Source organism: Trichophyton benhamiae (assembly GCF_000151125.1).
Source record: "Trichophyton benhamiae CBS 112371 chromosome Unknown contig01145.0, whole genome shotgun sequence".
Lineage (NCBI taxonomy): Eukaryota > Fungi > Ascomycota > Eurotiomycetes > Onygenales > Arthrodermataceae > Trichophyton > Trichophyton benhamiae.
This window is the reverse complement of record NW_003315111.1, coordinates 70,202-91,148: the sequence shown is the minus strand read 5'-3', so window position 1 is coordinate 91,148 and position 20,947 is coordinate 70,202. Positions and strand designations below refer to the sequence as shown.

The 20,947-nt window shown below is 47.8% G+C and overlaps 9 protein-coding genes across 9 annotated transcripts; 4 read left to right on the top strand and 5 right to left on the bottom strand.

Moving 5' to 3' along the window:
• Positions 1-1,196: 1,196 nt before the first annotated feature.
• On the top strand, positions 1,197-3,531 carry ARB_05400 (CP2 transcription factor, putative; the record flags this gene model as incomplete). Its single annotated transcript, XM_003015957.1, has 3 exons — positions 1,197-1,630; positions 1,732-3,074; positions 3,191-3,531. The coding sequence occupies 3 exons, from the start codon at positions 1,197-1,199 to the stop codon at positions 3,529-3,531; spliced, it is 2,118 nt and encodes a 705-aa protein (XP_003016003.1).
• A 753-nt stretch (positions 3,532-4,284) lies between these two features.
• Positions 4,285-4,756, bottom strand: ARB_05399 (uncharacterized protein; the record flags this gene model as incomplete). Its single annotated transcript, XM_003015956.1, has 2 exons — positions 4,285-4,464; positions 4,571-4,756. 2 exons carry the CDS (start codon positions 4,754-4,756, stop codon positions 4,285-4,287), a joined length of 366 nt encoding a protein of 121 aa, XP_003016002.1.
• Positions 4,757-5,776: 1,020 nt separating this feature from the next.
• Positions 5,777-6,338, bottom strand: ARB_05398 (uncharacterized protein; the record flags this gene model as incomplete). The annotated part of the gene is made up of 2 exons (XM_003015955.1): positions 5,777-6,217; positions 6,255-6,338. The coding sequence occupies 2 exons, from the start codon at positions 6,336-6,338 to the stop codon at positions 5,777-5,779; spliced, it is 525 nt and encodes a 174-aa protein (XP_003016001.1).
• Positions 6,339-6,836: 498 nt separating this feature from the next.
• Positions 6,837-7,274, top strand: ARB_05397 (uncharacterized protein; the record flags this gene model as incomplete). Its single annotated transcript, XM_003015954.1, has 1 exon — positions 6,837-7,274. The coding sequence occupies one exon, from the start codon at positions 6,837-6,839 to the stop codon at positions 7,272-7,274; it is 438 nt and encodes a 145-aa protein (XP_003016000.1).
• Positions 7,275-8,427: 1,153 nt separating this feature from the next.
• On the bottom strand, positions 8,428-12,193 carry ARB_05396 (uncharacterized protein; the record flags this gene model as incomplete). Its single annotated transcript, XM_003015953.1, has 3 exons — positions 8,428-10,789; positions 10,843-11,771; positions 11,915-12,193. 3 exons carry the CDS (start codon positions 12,191-12,193, stop codon positions 8,428-8,430), a joined length of 3,570 nt encoding a protein of 1,189 aa, XP_003015999.1.
• A 775-nt stretch (positions 12,194-12,968) lies between these two features.
• ARB_05395 (uncharacterized protein) lies at positions 12,969-13,976 on the top strand (the record flags this gene model as incomplete). Its single annotated transcript, XM_003015952.1, has 1 exon — positions 12,969-13,976. One exon carries the CDS (start codon positions 12,969-12,971, stop codon positions 13,974-13,976), a length of 1,008 nt encoding a protein of 335 aa, XP_003015998.1.
• Positions 13,977-14,518: 542 nt separating this feature from the next.
• On the bottom strand, positions 14,519-16,568 carry ARB_05394 (C2H2 transcription factor (Swi5), putative; the record flags this gene model as incomplete). Its single annotated transcript, XM_003015951.1, has 2 exons — positions 14,519-16,218; positions 16,274-16,568. The coding sequence occupies 2 exons, from the start codon at positions 16,566-16,568 to the stop codon at positions 14,519-14,521; spliced, it is 1,995 nt and encodes a 664-aa protein (XP_003015997.1).
• Positions 16,569-17,365: 797 nt separating this feature from the next.
• ARB_05393 (uncharacterized protein) lies at positions 17,366-17,978 on the top strand (the record flags this gene model as incomplete). Its single annotated transcript, XM_003015950.1, has 3 exons — positions 17,366-17,459; positions 17,534-17,814; positions 17,889-17,978. 3 exons carry the CDS (start codon positions 17,366-17,368, stop codon positions 17,976-17,978), a joined length of 465 nt encoding a protein of 154 aa, XP_003015996.1.
• Positions 17,979-18,498: 520 nt separating this feature from the next.
• ARB_05392 (uncharacterized protein) lies at positions 18,499-20,092 on the bottom strand (the record flags this gene model as incomplete). Its single annotated transcript, XM_003015949.1, has 5 exons — positions 18,499-19,163; positions 19,220-19,277; positions 19,344-19,393; positions 19,536-19,789; positions 19,866-20,092. The coding sequence occupies 5 exons, from the start codon at positions 20,090-20,092 to the stop codon at positions 18,499-18,501; spliced, it is 1,254 nt and encodes a 417-aa protein (XP_003015995.1).
• Between the last annotated feature and the right edge of the window lie 855 nt (positions 20,093-20,947).

The window sequence follows — 20,947 nt, the reverse complement described above, 5'->3', positions numbered from 1 at the left end:
TATCCTCGTGGTTTCTCTCCATCCCGGCTCTTACTTGCGCCCTGCTAAGAGAAAGAGAAAGAGGCAAAAAAGAAAAGGCTGTGATTTATCTACCAGCCGCTTTTTCCGGATTGCTCTCTCTCTCTTCTCTCCATCCTCGTTCTTCAGTTCTTCAGTTCTTCATTGAGGTCGGTTTATATTTTTCTCATCTGGTTGCTTGCAAGAAACGAAACGGAAAAGGAGACTCCCGAATGTAGTATACCACCAGCTCTTCATACTTCTCTTCTACTTCTCCCCCTTCCACCCTTTTTTTCTCTTTCTGTCTTTTCTTTCTCATCAATCTATACCCCCTCCCATCGCCTACACCATAACTTGAATAATCTTAATCCCCAGATTGACTCGGTGGTCGAGCTTGGTTGGGTGGTTGGGCGGTTGTTGTTTTCTTTCCCCCTATTCTATATCATTCTCTACACCCAGGAGGTTGTTTCTTTTTTTTTTTTTTTCGCTTCTATCTTCTTTTCTTCTCCTTTCTCTCCCTGAAGTCGACCGGAATGTTTCAAAATCGGTACGTACAGGAAGGAAAAAGGAGTGAGAAAACTTTTATATATACCCGCCCCCTGTGATTTTGGCTGTCTTTTCCGTCTCGTTTCGATTCCTTGCTAGAGGACGTCCGCAATTGTCGTATTTGACTCTGAACTGACTGCGGTCTCCAGAAACAACTCCAAAAAACCGGACGAGGCCTTCTACGCACAGTTTAGAAGGAATTTCGTCCAAAACGGCCCCGGTGCATTTACTCGGCCGGACCTTAGTCGGTCTCTCACTTCTTCCAAGTTACCCGCAAGTGGACGCCCAATAATGGGCCAGTCACTCGTTCACAGGTTGGTCATCGATTCACCCGCATGATGGAGGGGAGGGGCGTTGAGAGCCCAAGCAGTTCCAGTTCCTCTCCTGTTGGCAGTCACAAGGACTTTTGACCATGGGTGGAGAGACGTGTTCATTGCCTTGTTGAAAAAATAAGAGACATTTGCTCCGGCTGCCGTGCATCACGAGAGAGAGAGAGAGAGAGAGTGCGTGTGTGTGTCAGTGAAAGATATTACAGATTTGGCTAACCATCTCGTCTCTTCTATTGCTTTGTCGGTACATATAGAGGTGTTCTCGAGCAGCACGATCCCACAAGAAATCACGATCTTTCCTGGGGGTTGTCAACTCAGGTCGGGATGGATCACAGCCAGAACATGTTCGCCCATCTGAACGGCCAGTCGCCCTTTTACTCCACGATTCCCGGCATGGGAATGCACCATGACATGACTAGCCCGCTCGATGACATGCTAAGTCCCCTGATACCTGCTGCCACTACTTCCGTGGACCCTTCCGTTATCTCGAATCAGCCCATTAGCATGGCCGGCATGCAGCAACCCTATGGCCAACCCATGGCACACCAGATGTGTACAATGGCAGGAGACCATATTGATGCGTATGCGCAACCACATGCGTTTCCCCCAACAGCGATGCTGCACAGAAATTCGGATCTAGGCCCTCTCAGTCAAGATAACAACTCCTTTGCTCAGCTACAGCTGCGTCGTGGGTCGGCCAGTGTGGCCACAGATCAGAAGCAACAGCAGCTAAAGGAGCAGGAATTCTACAATGAAGAGTAAGCTTTACTATTCTAGCTCACACGAGTGGCCTTTTTTGTCTCTCTTTGCTTTTTTTTTTTTTTCCTCATACTAACTTATTGTCTTCATCTACTTCTAGCTTCCGGTTTCATGCCGTCCTTCGTGCAGCTACAGCGATGGTCAGAGACCCAGACGAGATCCCAATCACATACCTCAACAAGGGTCAGGCATACACTTTGACCATCTTCGACTCGGCCGCTCTAAGCTCCCCTCGTCGGCCCACAAAATACCGAACCTACATCAGAGTCTCCTTCGAAGAAGAGGAACAGAGATCAAAGCCTGCTAGCTGCTGGCAGCTCTGGCAAGAAGGACGTGGTGCAAACGAGGCCCATCATCGAGACGGTAAACTCCTCGCCGTCGAACATGTTGACCCTAACCAGGGCGGTGATGGTGACCTGCGCCACCAGCAAGTCCAGCTTGAGAGCGAAAACTTTGACGGGTTCTCGGTAGTTTGGACTCCGAACAGAATCAACGGAAGACACGAGTGTGCTATATCCGTGCGGTTTAACTTCCTTTCAACCGACTTCAGTCACTCCAAAGGTGTGAAGGGCATCCCGGTTAGGCTGTGTGCCAAAACTCAAGTTGTTTCCGGTATCTCCGAAATTCCAGTACCCGAGTATGCTGAGGTCTCGTACTGCAAGGTGAAGCTGTTCCGTGACCATGGAGCTGAGCGAAAACTGTCCAATGACGCTACTCATGTGAAGAAACAAATAGAGAAGACCAGAAGCCAGATACTCCAAGCTGAGTCTGGTGCTGCCAGTGGGGAAAAGAGAAAACGGAGCGGCTCGATCTCCCGGGGAGGAAGTGGGAACAAGGTCAGCAAGACGCCCAAGTCAAAGCGGTCCTGGTCTCAAGGCCAGGGTGAAAAGGCACCGTTCGAAGACGATCTACATTCTAGGCTGCAGAGTTTCATGGATATGTTCCGCTCCGTGCGACATGCCAGCGTCTTGAACCTCAAGGGTGATCCCGAAGACGATCCCGATGCGTACCCTGTGAGGATAGACCAGCCTCTAGAAAACAACAACAACAGCAACACTAGCAACACTAGCAACATCGTCACCACCACACTTGACTGGGATCCCTCCCAGGCCACCACCGCCCCTACCACCAACGATGGAGCCAACTCACATTCTTTCTCCCCTGCCAGCAGCCATCGCTCTATCACATCCTCTGGCCACTCCTTCGACGTAAAGCCCAATCTGGCTACGAATGGAGTCATGTTTGGAGACTCACGCCACGGATCTGTGGACTGGTCTGGCTTTGCCTCGCATGACCCCGAGATCCATCCAAAGCACGGTCAGATTCTGAACCATCCAATCAAAATTCAGCGACAAGGCGCTACTGATGCGAATGATGGATGGTTTGAAGCCATGGGCGTCGACCCTAACTACAACCCTCCATCAGACGCAGTCATCGTCCCAAGTATGTCTATACACGTTTCCCTCCCTTTTTTTTTTTCTCTGCTTTTTTTTTTCTTATTTGATATATCAATATCAATACGCCCTTGTACATATACTAACATATATCACGTGCTCCAGAACACTGCTTCTACGTCAAGGCCAGCCAGAACGATGACGAGAAGACTGCAAACTATCACCATGCAATCTACATCCAGCAGCGCAATAGCCAGGAATTCGTCGAAGCCCTTGCCAGGAAATGGAAGCTCGATCCTGCTAACGTCATCCGCACCATCCAGGTCCGTGATGATGGCCTCAGCGTCATCGTCGATGATGATGTCGTGAGAGAGCTGCCTGAGGGTAAAGACATGGTAGCCGAGTTCCTCCAACTCCGCGAAGAGTCTGAAGGCCCAAACATGGACGTCGACTCTCCTGTCTCACCTGGAGCTGCCGGCCCAGTTGAAATCCGACTGAAGTTCTAATACCCCCTTTCATTTTTGCCTCTAAGGACCTTTTGAATACACCTATATGGATGGGGTAGTAAAGAAGAAGCAAAAGAACATTGAGCTATTAAGAGAAAAAAAGAAAACAGGAAAAAAAAAAAAAAAAAAAGGGAATACAAAATTTTTTACTAAGGCAAAAAAGCACTTCTCAGTTCCGCCTTTATTTTGGGAGGGGATGCTTCTTTCTTCAAAACATCTTTATCCTTTAATAATTGGAGGCTTTTTAATTCTATCTTTCTCTATACCGAAGTTTCCTTTGCCAGCAACCCTTGTCACCACTGACGCTTAATCAAGACTTTTAATGCTTGTCTTCCAACCCGACTACCTCTCATCAACCAGAAAGACCAAACAGAATCAATCACAGGACACCGGGAACAAAAAAATTCTGCTTACAGCGCCAGCAATCATAGATGGGTCTCTTTTCCTTTTCTCTTAGCAAAACTCACGCGTTCCCGGTGGCTACATGTACTTGCGTTCTCTGATTTGAAGGGAAGGGAAAATCGAAGAAAAATGGACCGGGCTGCTGTCTGATTTACGTATACTTTTTTACTTCTGATTTCTTCTTGCTACACACCCCTTCTTCCCTCTGAAATGGCCCTCTGCTATGGGCTAGCTCTTATCAAAAATGGTCCCTTGGCTTTACCCCAATCCCCACACGGCTGGTTTCAAGGGCTTAGGGGCAAAAAACAAAACAAAAGGACGGGCTACATCGATCTAGCCAGACAGGCCTGGCTAGGTTGGTTTTATATCAATGACGACTACGACGAATCTCTTTTGTACGGAGTACACGCGGCTGGACTTGGATGGGGGGGCGGTGGACTGGCTTGCTTTCTTTTTGCCGTTTTCTTTCTCTGGTGTGCTGCTTTCCCAATGGAGTGCCTCGCTTTTACTTCTTTTTTTCGCCTGATCTTGCTGTTATTGCCCTTCTTCCTTATTCTTGCTTCCCTTTTCTTTTTTATTTTATTTCTCCTCGCTGCTAATTTCTCCCTTTCCTTCTGACGGGCCGAGTTCTCCTTACTTTTTTTTTTCCCTTCTTGATATCTTGATTTACTTTTGTATCAGAGCAATAATTCTTTTTTTTCTCCCGTGTATATTTCTTTTCTTTCTTAAAAGGCTTGCCTTCTAGCTCCCCCTTTTTTTTTTTTGCCTGTTGGCTTGCTGCTATAAATGAATTATCCCGTCTTCCTTTCATTGGGGCCTGCATGTCATGCCGTCTTTTATGCAGAAACGGGGCAATGGTCATGTAACATTTCTCCCTTTCAGGCACATGCCAGGCCAAGGGCAGAGAGCTAGGACATGTACAATAGCCACAAGCTAGAGTATGCCAGTGACTGAAGTGTAAAAAGCCACCACCCTTCTTAACCTTATTGTCCCTTCCGGCAGATGCTGTCCTACACAGCCGGCTAGGCTAAATAGTAGCATGCATGTAAAGATATCGGCCGTTTTGTCTTAGAATCGCATCGTTAATCGGGCGCCTTGAGAGTACAGAATAATCTCCACCATGCAAGTGAGAGAGAGTAGGACTAAAAAAAAGAAAAATAAGAAGAAGGGAATAGAGCGACGAAGGACAGGAGGAAGAGGGAGAAAAGGTTGCTACCTAAAGGAGGACAGAAGTTAACTGTAAAGGAGGAAAAGATGTAGCTGGCTGCCCCCGTGTTCCCCTTTTCCCCAACCTAGTGACAAAGTAATATGCACAGGAAATCTGGGTAAAACAAGCCTGCTTATGCAGGTGGGCTGAGGTGACGTCATCCTATGTGCTACACCTCCTCTAATTCTCCTAGGAGATATATCAGATAGTTGTGTCAAAGCGCCAGTATCTAGCCCTCCCAAGCATGCCAGAGCTGCTGTAACTGATCCTCTTGGCATGTTTGCTACACAGAATAGACTGCAGAAGGACAGGAGATGTACAAGGAAAGATATACATGCAAGTACCAGCAGAGCAGAGCACAAGAAGAGGGCTGAACACCTAGAGAACATACTCACACTTCCTCTCATCCAAAAAGTTGAGGCTTATGCACTATGACGTTATTACCTAGCCTTAGCGCCCTTTTTTCACGTGGCAGTGGGTTCCTGTGTGGAGGTTAGCGTAAAATGTTAAATTTAACCTCCCGTTGCTTGGCTATCTTTAATTATCAAGATGGGAGATGAAAGGGGGCAGCATGTTGGGGATAGGAGCTCTGTTTTGTAGGATATCTGCTTGTTTACTTGCTTTGTTGTGGTTTGTTTACATGTCTGGCGGGGAGAGAGAGACACAAATAAGCTGGGATCGAGCAATTGAGTCGGTAGGAGCAGAGAAAATGTACATTTCAAGGGCAGCATGCTTAGGGGAGGAAGACGATGTAAAGCTACAGTAAAGAGAGTAGAAACAGCCGTTTAAACGAATAGTTTGTAGCTTATATGGGGTATCCCCAGGCAGATTGGCGGCTAGAGTGCCTGGTGCAGCTCGGGGACAGGTCAGGAAGGCCTCGAGAAGTCTCTGACGAGCCTCGAGTATAGGACACGGCCTCAAGGGGGTTGGCTGGCAGGTAGAAACACTCTTGTCACTGCCCAGCTGGCTCAGGACGGACAGGACAGCGCGGTGGCCGGCAGCAGGACGCCGTGAAGCCGCTGCTGGAGGAGGCAGACCCTTGCCTGATTGGACAGAGCCCCTTCGTTCGAAACCTCGCTTGTGTGGTTGCTCGGTAACCCGCCCACGGCCGCACTATAAAAGGCCCCTCCTCGCCCCCCTCTCCTCCCTCTCCCTCTTTTTTCTTTTCCTTCTTCTTCTTCTTCTTCACCACCATCATCATCACAGCAAGTTCGTCCAGCTCGCTACGACGTCTCGTTCTCCTCTCTCAATCCAATATCATCTCATCTCTTTCCATCTCTCCAAGTCTTCATCGACTCTCCATCTGCAATCAACATGATTGTCTCTACCAAGCTTATTCTTGCCGTCCTGGCCTTTGACGCTGCCATTGCAGCTGCAGGTATGTGGTATCTCCGTCATCATCTTCTTCACACACGCCCTCCTTGCCTTGCTTGACACGTATTGCGTCTTCCTTGATGGTATCTGCCTTATAGGAGACGTGATATCGTGGCCTTGCAGAGTCACCATCATTCTACCCTTGCATCCACGTCGTTTTTTCGTGACTTGTTGAAAACCCAGCTCCTAACTTGTCTGTCATGTATAGCTCGTGCTTACGGGCCTGCCAATGTCCTCCATGGCAACATCTTTGGACGTGATGGTAAGTATATGTTGACTCTCATGTTTGCAAAAGAAAAAAAAGCAAAGAAACGCGTCCAAAATGGCCATGCTGACGGGTATCATAGGCGAAGCGGCTGTCACTGTCACTGCGACTGACTGCAACTCGGCTTCTGGCCCTGCTCCTTCGGGCCCTGCCACTTCGGCTCCTGCCCCTTCGGCTCCTGCTACCACCGTTGTCAGCGTCTCCGTTCCTGACGTGACTTCTGCCGTTCCAACTGGGCGTCCTGAAGCTCCCATCACTTCTTCTGCTGAGCATACTACCACTGGACCTTCCACTGAAGCCCCCCCACCATCGATGTCTACTCCAGTTAGTGAGACAAAGACTTCTGTCGTTTCCCACGAGACCCCGCGTCCTACTCGCGCTTCTCCTTCTGAGACTGTCGCTACCCCAACTCCTTCTGCTATGGCTTCTCGCCATGTTGGCTTCAACGCAGTTCTCGCCGGTGTTATCGGCGCTGCCATCTTTGCAGCTTTGTAACTCAGCTCAGATGATACGGACAAGCATCCCTCTGTGTTCTCCCTTCACTGGTTTCCCTTTCTCAACTGAGCACACACACATGTCAATATTCAACTGATGCACTGTTCCCAAAGGCATGTACCACCTTGAGTGGCTTACATCACTATCTGACTGTTTTCAAATTTCTCTGACTTTTTTTTCATTTGTGATTATTATGATCCTTGGGGGGTGATTTGAGGAAAGGAATATGGTTTCATGTTAGGCTTGCACAGGCAATTTTCACGGCGCATCGGATCGGATCAGGGGCGGCCTTTCATTACCGGTTTATCAAAAGGATCTTTAGTTAGCATAAAATTAGGAGAGTCTGGTCTAGCCATTCGCTCGTTTGACAATAATTCCAAGGACTATTTCTCTCCCATCTTCTTCTGCTTTTTCCTACTGATCAGTTGCTCCTTAGGGTGATGGATATGGGTATAGGTGGCATGTAGCCTTCGTTGGTATTAATATTATGAGCTATTGGAACGGTAAACAAACCCTCGGCTGGGCCGCACTAGTAGCGGAGGTATCAAGTAAACACACACAAAACACGTCGGCAAACGCTGGCAACTTACCTCCCACAGAAGTACAAATGAAACAAGTCACGATCTAAACAAACACAACGATAAATATGTAGCCGGACCAGATCGCTCCGATTAATATACGTAATGCATAGCTGTCCAAAATCTTCCCATAAACATAACAAAAACAAACTGATTGGTTGGATATTGGAAAAAGGGGTATAATCACGTGAGTAGAGAATAGCCCAGGGTTCGTGATTAATTACGATGGGCATATCTGGAGCTTCGCTTCTCTCTCTCTCTCTTTCCCTGGTAGTAATTTTCATATGTTCTCCGTATCTTACTGCTGCGCAGAGTCCTTCAGAGATTCAGCGCATATGCGGCACCCATCACCAATTTTATCTCGTAAAAGTCTGGCATTGGTGACCTTGAGGCCAACGGTACGAGAAAGGGCTGGAGATTGGATAGAGGAAGGCTGATAGTGAAGTCTCGGTGAAGTGGGATCCTGTTCTTGTGGCGTACCCGGCTCTTCGGGCGTTGACGGACCATGAAGGTGGGAGACATGGTATATATGACCGCATGCGAAGACGACAATAGTCTCCGTTTCTAATAAATCATTAAATGCCGGTTAGAATAACAAAAGGGATGTTGTTGACATGTCTCAGGAGAAGGATAAGCTCACCTTGCTCAACGAATGGCTTCTTACATCCCGCACACCGTCCTGGAGTAACATCCTTTGATGGCCTTTTCTGTTTCTCGTCGATGGTCTCGCCATTTGTATCCGGGTGTGCATCTTTATCTTGGCCATCAGCATCTTCAGCAGCGCTATCTTCGTCATGGCAAACGTCAAATTTCATTCCCTGTCGTTGACCTTTCCGCAATGCGTCCATTCGGATAGCAACTTCACCAGCCAGAACTTTCGCAACCCCCAGGCTTATACTGGCTTGGATATCATGGTCACGAATCATTCTTGTAAGGCCTTCTCTCAAGCCCTCGATCTCCAGTCCACTGGGGATTCTCTTCACGAGCTTTATAGGATCAATGGCCGTGCTTGCTTCCGTGAGCAGCGCGCGGATATATTCCGGTTTATCCATCGAGTACGATAACAGATCATCCCAAAGATCCGGATCATCCTGAGACTTGGCAAAGGAGATAGCATGAGATATGTCGTTCAAACTCGAGAGGATTAGCTGAAGTGCCCGCTTCGTTTGTCCAGTTTTAGACAAGAGGTAAATAAGTTCTGGCGTGAAGTTTCGACGTTCACATATAGAACATGCTATGTCGTAGGAGTATGATGTGCTTGACTGCAAGAATTCCATGAGTAATGGACGGTCATAGTTCGCGAACAACTCGACCACTGTATCCGCAAATCCGTCGATCATTATTCTTCCTTCATCAGCGACTAGTTTCCCAGCCTCTGCTTCGGTTCTGTGGTGTCCGCGAGCCCTGATAGCAGGCCTGCCTCCTTCTTTAGACACAAAATCCCCTCTCCAGAGTGCACGGAGGTAGAAATAAAGGAAAAGTCCCAGATCTGCCTCTTGTAGTTGCGCGACGACTGTTTCGGGACGGACTATACCATTCGCTGCCTCGCGCACAAGTAGCTTGATAGGTTCTGAAGTAGCCTCTTCTAGCTCTGTGGTAGGAGCAGTCTTTATTCGATTTTTTGGTACCCGGAGTAGGATAAAACCAGGAACGTCCTCAGAAATAGAATCAAGAAGATGATACTCTCGAATCAGACTCATAACAGCGTCCCCATCTTGAAGTTTTATATAGCACCGCAAAGCTTCGCGATAGTGCCCACCAACCAGGAATAACTTAGCAAGGCAATTCAAGAGATTCCTCCAATCATCAGTCCCTTCATCTGTCAGGAGAAGTTGGTCTTGTATAGCAGCAGTAACGCTATCAGTCTCAAACAAATTAGGGGGCCAAAGCTCTATAAGCTCATTGAATCTGACTCGGTCGCGGGAAACATAGTGGCCAAGGATGACCTCATATACGAATGATGGTAATGGAGGCTCAATGTCGATGGGCACATGGGGTGTAATTTCATCAAACTTCCCGTTTCGCGCAAAAACACAGATCCAGTGATCCCATGCCGCAGTAGTACGGAGGACTTTGGTACAAATGTTCCCAGCCTTCTCCCACTCCCCGTGGCCAACTAGCTGCTTCAGCCACAACTCGCCGACGCGACGCTTCTCTTGTTCAAGCTTAGTGCTACCAGAATGGCTAGTTGTCTGAATAGAGGAGTTATCGAGTAACGATAACCCCGGGTGGCCTGGAGCACTTGGAGTGGGGGTACCCGGCGGACTTTCTTCGCCTTCACCAGAAGCTACATTAAAAGCGTCTGGATTTTGTTCAAGCAGTTCCCAGGCTTCTTCATACCGCTCGCGAGAGTCAAGCCAAGCTAGCCGATCCTCAAACCCCCTTTTAACAGCAAGGATGCAATCGTAGGGGCTATGGACGAAAACCCTAACCCCTGCTGTCGCGGCGATCTCAATCTCTTTGTTGTATTTTCCGCCATGAAGTAGGCCTGAAGAATCAACCGTACCAGTTACCTGGAAACCAGACCCCTTGTCAGCACTGCTTCCCATGCTGCGAGAGCTAGTCCCTGAGCTAAATAAACGTTTGGGATAGAGCGTAGCATCGATAAGGCCGGCTGTTATTGATTCTAGGGCTCCTCGGTGAGTAGTTGAAGCAATGCGACTCAGCGGAAGGGTATCAAGGTGGTAATCGGATGCAGAAAGATTTTCATAGTTTCGGACAGAGAGGATGTCCCCGCTCAGCTCTTCCTCGGTATCGATATCAATTAACCGCAGCTCTGGCTGGAGACCATTCTGCCTTCGTCTAATTCCACGAGCAGGGCCAGCCTGCTTTGAAGGGGTTCCAGGATCGTCATCGTCGGGGATGATATAAGACAAAACAAGTAATAAATTTTGGGTATATAGCGAAACACCAGATATGATACAATCCGTTCGTAGTCTGTAATAATGTTAGAAACTAGCGAAATTAATTGAGCGCAGAGAAGAACCAACTTAGTCGTGATCTCAGCCGAGGCTATTCTCCGTTTCCCAACACCCGCCGATTGATCACCACGAGACACCTTTATGATCCATATTGTGCCTCCCCAACCAACAAGAAGTTTCTCAGGGCCATGATTCCCTAATCGCTGTGATCGAGTTGAGGCATCATCCACTTGCACAACAGATGCGTTTTCGCGCTCTAATGAATCCTCATCAATCCATACGACCCGTGGCTTCCACACTCCAGCCATTTCATCCCACATTTGGGATCGAGGTCTATCTGTATGACCAAACCGCTCCCATGCATGTTCGGCCTCTGTTTGTTCAAGGTGTAAATGTGAGCGCATGATTTTTATGCCCTCTTCGTTCACCCAAGCAACATATTTTCCTGACCTCGACCACTTAATGCAGCTTATGGCCCCTTCGCCATTGTGCAAGACCCTGTCTTTTCCATTATTCCCTCCAAGACCCAGGGATCCAAACCAGCCGGTGGGACTTGCACCCCCCAGTGTAGCGTTTGAGCTTGCACCAACACGGCCTCCAACGGTAAGGACCAGGTTTCCTGATTTACCCCCCGAGACGTAAGTCCTGTCACTTTTATACTCAGGCGACAACGCAACTGCGCTAACCGGCCTTCCAAAATTCCGGAGCGTCACATCTTTGGGGTCGACCAAGGATGCCACGCAAACATTTCCATCCATAGAAGATGTCGCAATATATATGGAGTTTGATGGGGTTGGTGGTATTGTGACTGGCTGTGGTTTAGATCCATTTGGGCTCTCGGATGCGGACGCGCCTGATCCACCACTTTGAATTATAGGGGCAAAATCCGCCTTTGTAGGCGCAGGCGGGGGAAATGGGGAGACTGAGATGGAGTCGATGCTCGCAGAATGAGCGTGGTATACTCGAAGGCGTTGGAAGAACGGGACGGAGTAAACATGCTACAGTTTGTTAGCCGGAGCTAGGAGTCGGTTGAAGTATAGGCTTGCATACAATGTTCCCATTATGGGTTCCAACAATCTACAACACTCTTAGTTAAAACCAGTTCTCCAAGTCTAGACCATAGTATCAGCATAGAGCATACCATCTTATTTCCGGCAGTCATGAACGTGCTCGTAGCGTCTTTATTGCGGTACAGTGGGCCAAGGACTGGTGTAATCGGGGCGTATTTGAGGCGCGGCTCCTCGTCTTCAACGTCATCCTCATCATCCTCCCCATCGTCATCCTCCTCCTCCTCCTCTTCGCCCTCTTCGCTCACGACTTCATCCTTCGGGGTGTCTCTGTCCCCTGCGTCAGTGGTCGACGTGCCCGGCTGTATCTTGTTTTTGCCGCTCTTTGCTTCACTGGGGCCCGCGGCCTCCATCCCGCTGGGTTTCTATCTTATCGAACAAGTGCGCCAGTGCGAACAGAAGCTGGCATCGCATATAAAAACACAAGAATCGCTGAAATCCGGGTTTCTGAGTGTAAGGCAAGTGGTTGGAGAGCAACCTGGAAGCTCCCGAAGCGGCAGCGGAAGCTTAACCGCCGGATATTAGTAACGCCGATATCCCGGCGCGTTTTTCGGGCCGTCGCCGTTTTTGAGCTGCAGATAAAAGACGGATATCAACATCCATGCCAGGCCGTGTATACTGACACTCGTTACAGGAACAGTGAAGCGCCGAGGTTGGCATGCATCTTATGCGGCAATTAATGGGCTAATTACCCTTGCTTGGAATTACTCTCCCGGCAGTTATGCTCCTTCGTCGAATTTTATCTGCACCCAGAGAATGTGCATTACTCAGGGCTTCCGTTCGCCGAAATATATGTACAGCACCCTCGAAGAGTGCTCTTAATAACTCACTGGGTCGCAATGCCTTCCACTCGTCGAATAGGAGGCTTGAACAAGAGACAACATCTCCCGATGCCGGGAAACCCGCAATCCAACAAGGAAAATTAGAGTCGTCTCGAGGAAAGCGAACATCGCGTTCCCCTGCTGGGAAAACATCCCTACGACGTGCAGCAGTGGAGGCACAGATATCCAAAGATGTCAGGCGACTGCCCGTATCTCCGGATATACCCTCACCAGAACCAAAGGTTAGCCCTTACATTGGTCACATTCAAGTATATTGCCTAGTAGCTAATCCTTCTAATCTACTCGGATGAAGGTCGTCACCGCCTATGCCGTTGCCGAACGGTTTGATATTGCCAAAGTTATGGAGATACTCCTAGCCAAAGGATATGAGCCTGACCCCCTCGAAACTGGGCTTTACCCCCAAGTGGTCCATATTCAAGTTCCGCTTGATTCCATCCGACGAACCACTAGTTTAGCATCGTCAGATCTATCTTCAGATGAGGTTGGAGATGTATTTGTCTTTCCGTCAGGAACAGTTGTTTCATGGTCGCTTCCCGAGACATTTGCGTCATACCTAGCAACCACTGTGCTGCTACCAGCAGCTGAGAATCCGCACATCGAACGAATGGAGACGGAAGATCTCGATTACATCGAAGATCCTCAGCGAGATAATAGTTTTATGAAGGGCGACGTTATCATTCTCGGGACTAACCCGGTCCCTGAAGAGCAGAAAACACAAGATATTCGACACCCAAATCGAACTACAGTCGACACAGTACTGACAAAGATTGCCTTCTCCTCAGGCCTTGCCCGAAGTACTAAGCTTGCCGTATTAGAAAGTTTACTACTGAACTACTTTGATTCTACACGAAATATACCCACGCAACTCTCCAAGGGTTCTCGATTACCTTATACACGCAGTTTTATACTGCGTAAAACTGGCCAGCTACTCAGCCTCAGGGCGCAATTGAATCTGTACTCAGAATTAACAGACTCTCTTCCAGATATCTTTTGGGATAGCCGACACGAGCTTGGTTTAGAAGGGAACTATGACCAAGTTGGAAAAGCTCTGGATGTTGGCATCCGCATCAAGGTGTTAAACGAAAAAATGGATTACGCACAAGAGATTGCAAGTGTCTTACGTGAACGCTTGAGTGAAACTCACGGACTCCGATTGGAATGGACAATTATTCTCTTGATTGCAGTTGAAGTTTGTTTTGAAGTCCTAAGACTCTGGAAAGAGAGAAAACAGGAGCTAGCTGACATGAAAGAGAATAAAGAAAACATTACCGATGGAAACACCCTCTCTTCCTAACACGCCCTTCCACTCCAATCCTTTACTCTTCTTCTATCCGCGGTCACTCACCTCCAGCATATCCACCCATTCTTTTTTTGTACAGATACCATTTGATTTTAAGCGCATTTGCGATAGATTACATGCATATGCAAATATATGTCTTGTATACAAGCTCTTCCATCTTTATGATATCAGAGATACCCAAAATTCCATTATAAAAGCTCACAGGCAAGAGGACCATGGAAAACCTGGATGCGATTCGGACAGTAAACATATGAAAGGCTAATGGCTCGACTATTATCATACAACTTAACACATTAACACATCCCAAAACGTCATTCGAAATTGAGACCAGCTAAAAATCTGACATGGAAATCGTCACTCAAACGCAAGGAAAGAAGAAAAGGATATCTATAAACCTCAGTCAAGAAAATCAATCGTGCCACACATACACCATTTCGCCGTCGTCCCTTCGAATATCAAACTGATGGAAAAAAATAAACTGCCAAAATTAGGGACAAAAACCAGAGTTGATCGCGGAGAAATCTTGATGTTTGGTATTATTTCAGCTCCGTCGTGAATGAATCAAAAAAGGCGTCTGTGCTTGGTGACAAAGATAGAGGGAAATAGTCACTGTCTAGGTTTGGAGCTTCGCTGTTCAAGTGATTCAGGAATATTTCATCGTCATACTGCGACGAGCCAGATTCTGATATTCCTGTTGTTGACTGAGGTCCCAGAGGAGGGAGTTGGTCGGGGTCGAAGGCCGATGTACTTGCATGGCTTGAGAAAACATCATCAAATTCAGTACTATTTGAGTCCTCAGTAAGAGTGGGTCCTGGGTTGGTTGGCCAGATAGTTCGGCATGGTGACCCTATCAGGTCTCTTTTCGTTTCACGCTTGACGGGTGTGGGCGATCCACATTCGAAAGATGGAGGCTCAATGATCTCCTCTGGAATGTCGGCGAGATATCGTTTTGAGGGAGACAAACACAGCGGCGTTTCATCTGGTTCCTGGGAAGTGGAATAATAGCTGCGGGCGGGTGAGCCGATATTTCCAGTGCTATAGCTGGGGGACGCAGGGGGCGTAAATGTGAAAACGTCAGGGGGTAAGGAAATCGATTCCATGTCCAGAAATAGCATATCCTTGACGGGACTATGCTCTCTAGTGCTTGGAGCCTCCAAATTTTCGCTTTCTGGCGACGGTGCAGAAGAACTCGATGAATGTTCCTGAACTGATGGGCTAGATGCCTTCTTTTTCTCCCGTTGCCTTGCCCGGGTTGCTTTCTCGCGTCTCTCTCCATATTTAGGTCTCTCTTTCCTTGGTCTACCACGTCGCTCTGCTCGCCTCACAGCTCCAACAAATGCACCGCTGCACATTCCACGCTGCTTATGCCTAGTTAAAGCATCATGTCGTGCGAAGCTGTTCCCACAGTCGCAAGGGTATGGTTTGACGCCCGTGTGAATCTTTGCATGTCTTTTCAGGTCATGGCCTCGAACAAAACTCTTGTTGCAATGATTGCACTTGAACTGTCTGTCGCCAAGATGTGTTTGAACATGAGATTTTATGTTTTCTTTCCGCCCGAACCTCTTCATGCATCCGTCGAAGGTACATATCCACTTATTGTCTACCGGATCGGGGCCTTCAATATACCCACATATATCCTCAAGCGTAATTCCAGTCTCCTCTAGGGAGGCGTCGATGCTGGCGTCCAGCTTAAGATCAGCAATCGTAACCACACGAGGAGCCAATGCTGCCTTGATGGGAGAAGTAGTTCCACTTGAGGTGGCCGGTCTTGACCTTGTTGGCAAGGCGGCAGTCGAGGCTGGAGCAATGGGAACTTTCTTTGCTTTCTGGTCAGGGAGCTCTACTGCAGTCTCCTTTGAGTGTTCGGGCTGTGATGAGAAAGAGGTCATAGTTGGTGATGGCAAACCGCCCAAAGTGAAAGGATCAGAGCTATCCAATGAATCGAAAGTCAGGTCCGAGAAGATATCATCGTCTGTTGTGGGCATTTTTGATTCGAGAGGTTCAGGTAGACGAAACTCTGGGGGGCCTTCAAATCCCTTGGAATTCTGTTTCGGGTTATAGCCATTCTCAGAGCCTTGAAATGACTTTGCTCTTTGCATTGATTCTCCATTTCGAGGGAGTAGGGGCGGAGGAACTCTTTTCGTGGGAGATGAGTGAGCAGTTCTGCAGTTTCGTGGAAAGGCGGTCGATGGCTTCCAACATGGGGTTGTTGCTGGTGTTAATAATGAAGAGTCCACTAAATCATGATAATGTTAGTCGTGCATAGTGCAAACACGGTGTGAGCAACTTACTATTCTCAATTGGCTGAAGTGGTGTTATTGGGCGTTGAACTCCCGAGTTAAGATGGTTGTTATAATCTCCTATATCCAACCATCGAGACCAATCGTGCATCTCATGTCCATACATTGATGCATTTTGCTGGTGTCGTGCCACACCCTGGTCAAGACTCAGGCCTCTTCGGTGACAGCCCCGTCCACCAGCTGGCGCAGGCGCAATTGGTCTCGGGGCGAAATGCCTTCTGGAAGCCAGAGAAGCTATGTCCTTCGAGCCCTCTGGCTCTGGCGGGAATGAAAAGTTCTGTAACATTGCGTTCACCGGTGTCTTCTGATCAACCAAGTCAAATAGCTCAATCTTTGCAGGGGTAAAAAGACAGTTACCGAGACAAAATCAAATATCAAGTGAGGGTCATTGCCTCTGAGGGCGTCTCTGGCTTGTATTCAACAATGAAACGGAAAGTGCTGAATGCGTTAAATGGTTGCAATGGTGCTTGTGAGCTTTAGATGAAAGCGTCTTGCACTGAGCTAGCTAGAGCTGGCGGCTAACCACTCTTTAGTTGTGCAAGGAAAGACAAGGGATAAATAGCAGATAAACAACAGACACAGACAGAGAGGGCGTGAAATGGCTTGTATGCTTTAAAAAAGTAATATGTGCATAGTCTACCCAGAGAAATGGACGATGACATCCTGAAGGGCCCAAGAGCTCCTTTTGATACAAGCTGAAGGTGTTCGAGGTCGTAAATAAGCGCGTCGTCCAGGCAACGCCCGATCTGGTCTAGCGCCGAAACCTAATCTCGATATTAGGTAAGTACATCACATGATTTAGATCTTGGAGTCACATGATCCACACTCGCGAAAACTAATTTTCGGCTTTTTAAAGATTTTTGGTGGGAAAAAGAAGAAGAGCTTCCCTTTCCTCTCCCTCTCGTCCACCACCAATTTGCATATTGAAAGGTTGAGGAAGACAATTTGTCTAGGTATGTCAAGACTCGCTATTAATCCCTAATGCTCTATCCTTGTATCTACGACGAATACGCAAGACCGCCTGCACATTGAACCATAGAACTAACTGGGAGACTTTTTGCGACAACCAGGCCTTTCGTCAAGATGCAAATTTTCGTCAAGACCCTTACGGGTAAGACTATCACCCTTGAGGTGGAGTCTTCCGACACTATTGACAATGTCAAGACCAAGATCCAGGGTAAGATATACCCTACAGAATACCGGCGACGGGGTTGGGAAAATGCGAGCGATGTGCTGATGTTGTGCGAATAGACAAGGAGGGAATTCCCCCAGACCAGCAGCGTCTGATCTTCGCAGGAAAACAGCTCGAGGACGGCCGCACTCTTTCTGACTACAACATTCAGAAGGAGTCCACCCTTCATCTCGTGCTCCGTCTCCGTGGTGGTGGTAAGAAGCGCAAGAAGAAGACCTACACTACCCCAAAGAAGATCAAGCACAAGCGCAAGAAGACCAAGCTCGCTGTGCTCAAGTATTACAAGGTTGACGGCGACGGCAAGATCGAGCGTCTCAGACGCGAGTGCCCTACCCCCGAGGTTAGTTTTATGCTACACACCCCCCTCAGATATGCATGTGTACGTGTGTCCAGTGGCTGACTGTATATTTCTAGTGCGGTGCCGGTATCTTCATGGCTGCTATGCACAACCGTCAATACTGCGGCAAGTGCCATCTCACCTACGTCTTCGATGAGTCCAAGTAAATCCACACTTGGCCGATTGACGAGTGAGCCTTGAAATGATGTGATTGGATGAGCTATGTTGAAAGTTACTGTTTTTATCTATGAAGACATGGGAGGATTTACCTTCCAGCGTTGATTATACAGTTCAGTAGCTGAACTAAATTCATGAACATCAATGAAAGGAAATGATCTTGGTCAACAAAGTATAAAAAACATTCATTCCTTGAATGTCTAAACGAGTGACGCGTACTGTATACACGCGAGTATCAAACATATATAACTGTACATCATAAAGAAATAAATCATAATAGATCATCAAGAGGGGGTATGAATGGAGTCGAAAGGTAAACGTCAAACTGCTAGGGAGTACAGCACAGTGCATGTAGCCAAATGTGACATACAACCCAACAGAAGGATCCCTAGACGCCAAGTCTCGGCATAGTGTTTAAAAAATGATAAATATCAAAAAAAATATTAGAGAAGGAAGAACGGTAATGGGAACAAACAAGCAAGGTTTGTCTGGAGTCGGTGTTAAAAGACCTCAGGGGAAGCCTTTCTTCAAGTTCTCGTATTGACTCTCGGGGTATTCGATGGAGTTCTGGGACTTCTCCAAACCCTTCTGGCCATTGGCAGTGACACCCTCGACGAAGGTAGCAATCAAGCTTCCGCCATCCTTGGTGGCATTCTTACCACCTCTATCACCACTGGCTTCCCACCACATTCCGCCTCCTAGACCGTTGTCGATAACCCACTTGGTCTTATCCTGGACCATGGGGATGGTGTCGTAGGAAATCATGGTACGACTGGCTTGGTCGTAGCTGTAAGAGGCACCGCATTCGTCATCTTTCTTCTCCTGGGCTCCGTCCTTGGGTAGAACCTTGTAGTCCCAGATACCGTTTTCCCAGCTTCCCTGGCCAACTCCCTGGAATGGCTTGCCGGGGCCATCGGTGTTGGTGAAAGCACGTCCGTACAAGGGCATTCCAAGAACAATCTGGCTCTTGGGCACGCCGCCGTTATTGGTGTAGTAGTCGACTGCAGCAGTGGTTGAGAATGGGGTGCTGGCGGGGTTCGACTTGGATGGTCTCAAGTTAGCCTGGTGTCCAGCATTCTTATCCCAAGCACCGGCGAAGTCGTAGGCCATGAGGTTGAAGAAGTCAAGCTGAGCGCTCATTTCCTTGAGCTTAAGCTTCTCATAGTTGACGGGGCCTAAAAAGCAAGATTAATAAGTGACATTTAGTGCAATTGTGTATGGATATACATACCGCATGGGACTGCAGCAGTGAGAAGGAACTTGCGGTTCTTCTGAGCGGCATTAAGAGTCTAGAGGTACATTTATTAGCTACATGGTTCCGTAGCTGTAATGGTGTTGCTCGGGAGAATAAATACCTCTCTGCAAGCCTTCAGGAGCAAGACCAAGTTATTGGCCTCAGTCTCATCTATTAGAAGTCAGCAGTGCCCTTCTAAATCAAAAGTTCAAGAAACTCCTACCCTTGGGGTACTCCCAGTCAACATCAAGGCCTGAAAAAGCAAAGTCAGCCACGATGTATCCAAAGGGTATCTATCCTGAGAACAACAAACCGTCAAAACCCAAGTCAAGAAGAAGTTTGGTAGCGGATTCAGCAAACTTCTTCCTTCCAGCGTCGGTGCTAGCAGCCTTAGGGAAGTTGGCGGAATATGTCCATCCGCCGATGGAAAGAAGAACCTTGAGGTTACGGTTCTGCTTCTTCAAGAGGAACAGCTGTTTGGCGCATCCGTAGACGTTGGTTCCTGGTTCACTCCACGAATCTCCGGGGTAGTGCTTCTCTATATCGGCATAGGTGTCGGAAAGATAGCTATTGTATTCTTAATATGATATATAGTGTATATAGCAAAGACTATGGCATAGTTAAGGAGCTGGATAGGACATACACTTCTCCGGTCTCTGGACGGACGTTGGCAAATGCATAAAGAACATGCGTCAACTTGTCGATTGGGAGATCGGCTGGGTTGAATGCTCGTCCATAGATACCCTGATAACCAACCATAATGGTTAGCAAATAGGCTTGCAATTTTTTAATCCAAACAGAAGGGCAAATATCGACGCATACCCAGTTAACGAAGTAGACCACGGAGCGGTATCCCACAATATTCCCCATGATGGCAGTAGTGTAATGATATTGTAAAATGGAATGATACTCTCAAGCTTCAAAAACTAGACAAAATGCAAATATTGAAATTGTGATTTGGGCGTTAAGTGGAAACCAAGCTGGTTGGAGGTACGACGCTATATATAAGAGAGAGGTAGTGAGAAAAGAAGGAAGGAAGAATCCAAAAACAATTCAAAGTATGCCACAGGGGGTATAAATAGACGGACAGGCAGATAGATAGATGGAGAGCACCTTCAGCGGCACACCCGTTTTCCAGTTTTGTTTTTTCTCATCCAGTAGTATTTCCTTTTTCTTCATTTTGGTTCGGCCCAGGTACCATGATACTGATCATCATACCAATGACGAGCACCCATGGCAGGTCACGGCGACCGAAAGCTCGTCTGCATATTGATCACGACCAGCGTCAAGGCTGGGCTTGGGGGATGGGGGAGGCGGAAGGTGTAGGTGTACTCCGTAGGCAGACCAGATGCATGGACCCGCACATCCGTATCTCCGGTGGTTAACTAACGGGTGACGAGGCTCGCGCATATTCTTTCCTGCGAGGAAGCTATTTTGCTTTTCTCCCTCTACTTCTTTACCTTCCTCTGATTCTCTTTCGTTTGCTTCGCTTTGCTCATCTTTAGGTCTGTGTCTTTCAATTATATGTATTGCATTGTTTTGCATTTCCAGTACTCCGTACACGGCGTTGGCTTTGCTTTTGCGGCAAAGCATGTATGGTATGTAAGTCCACGCACGCACGCACGCATGTATGCACACAGCCTGGGTTGCACAGTGACCGGACACCTTTTTTTTTGCTTTCCCCAGCCACGCCGGTCTGGCAGGTCGTGCAAATGATCACGCCCC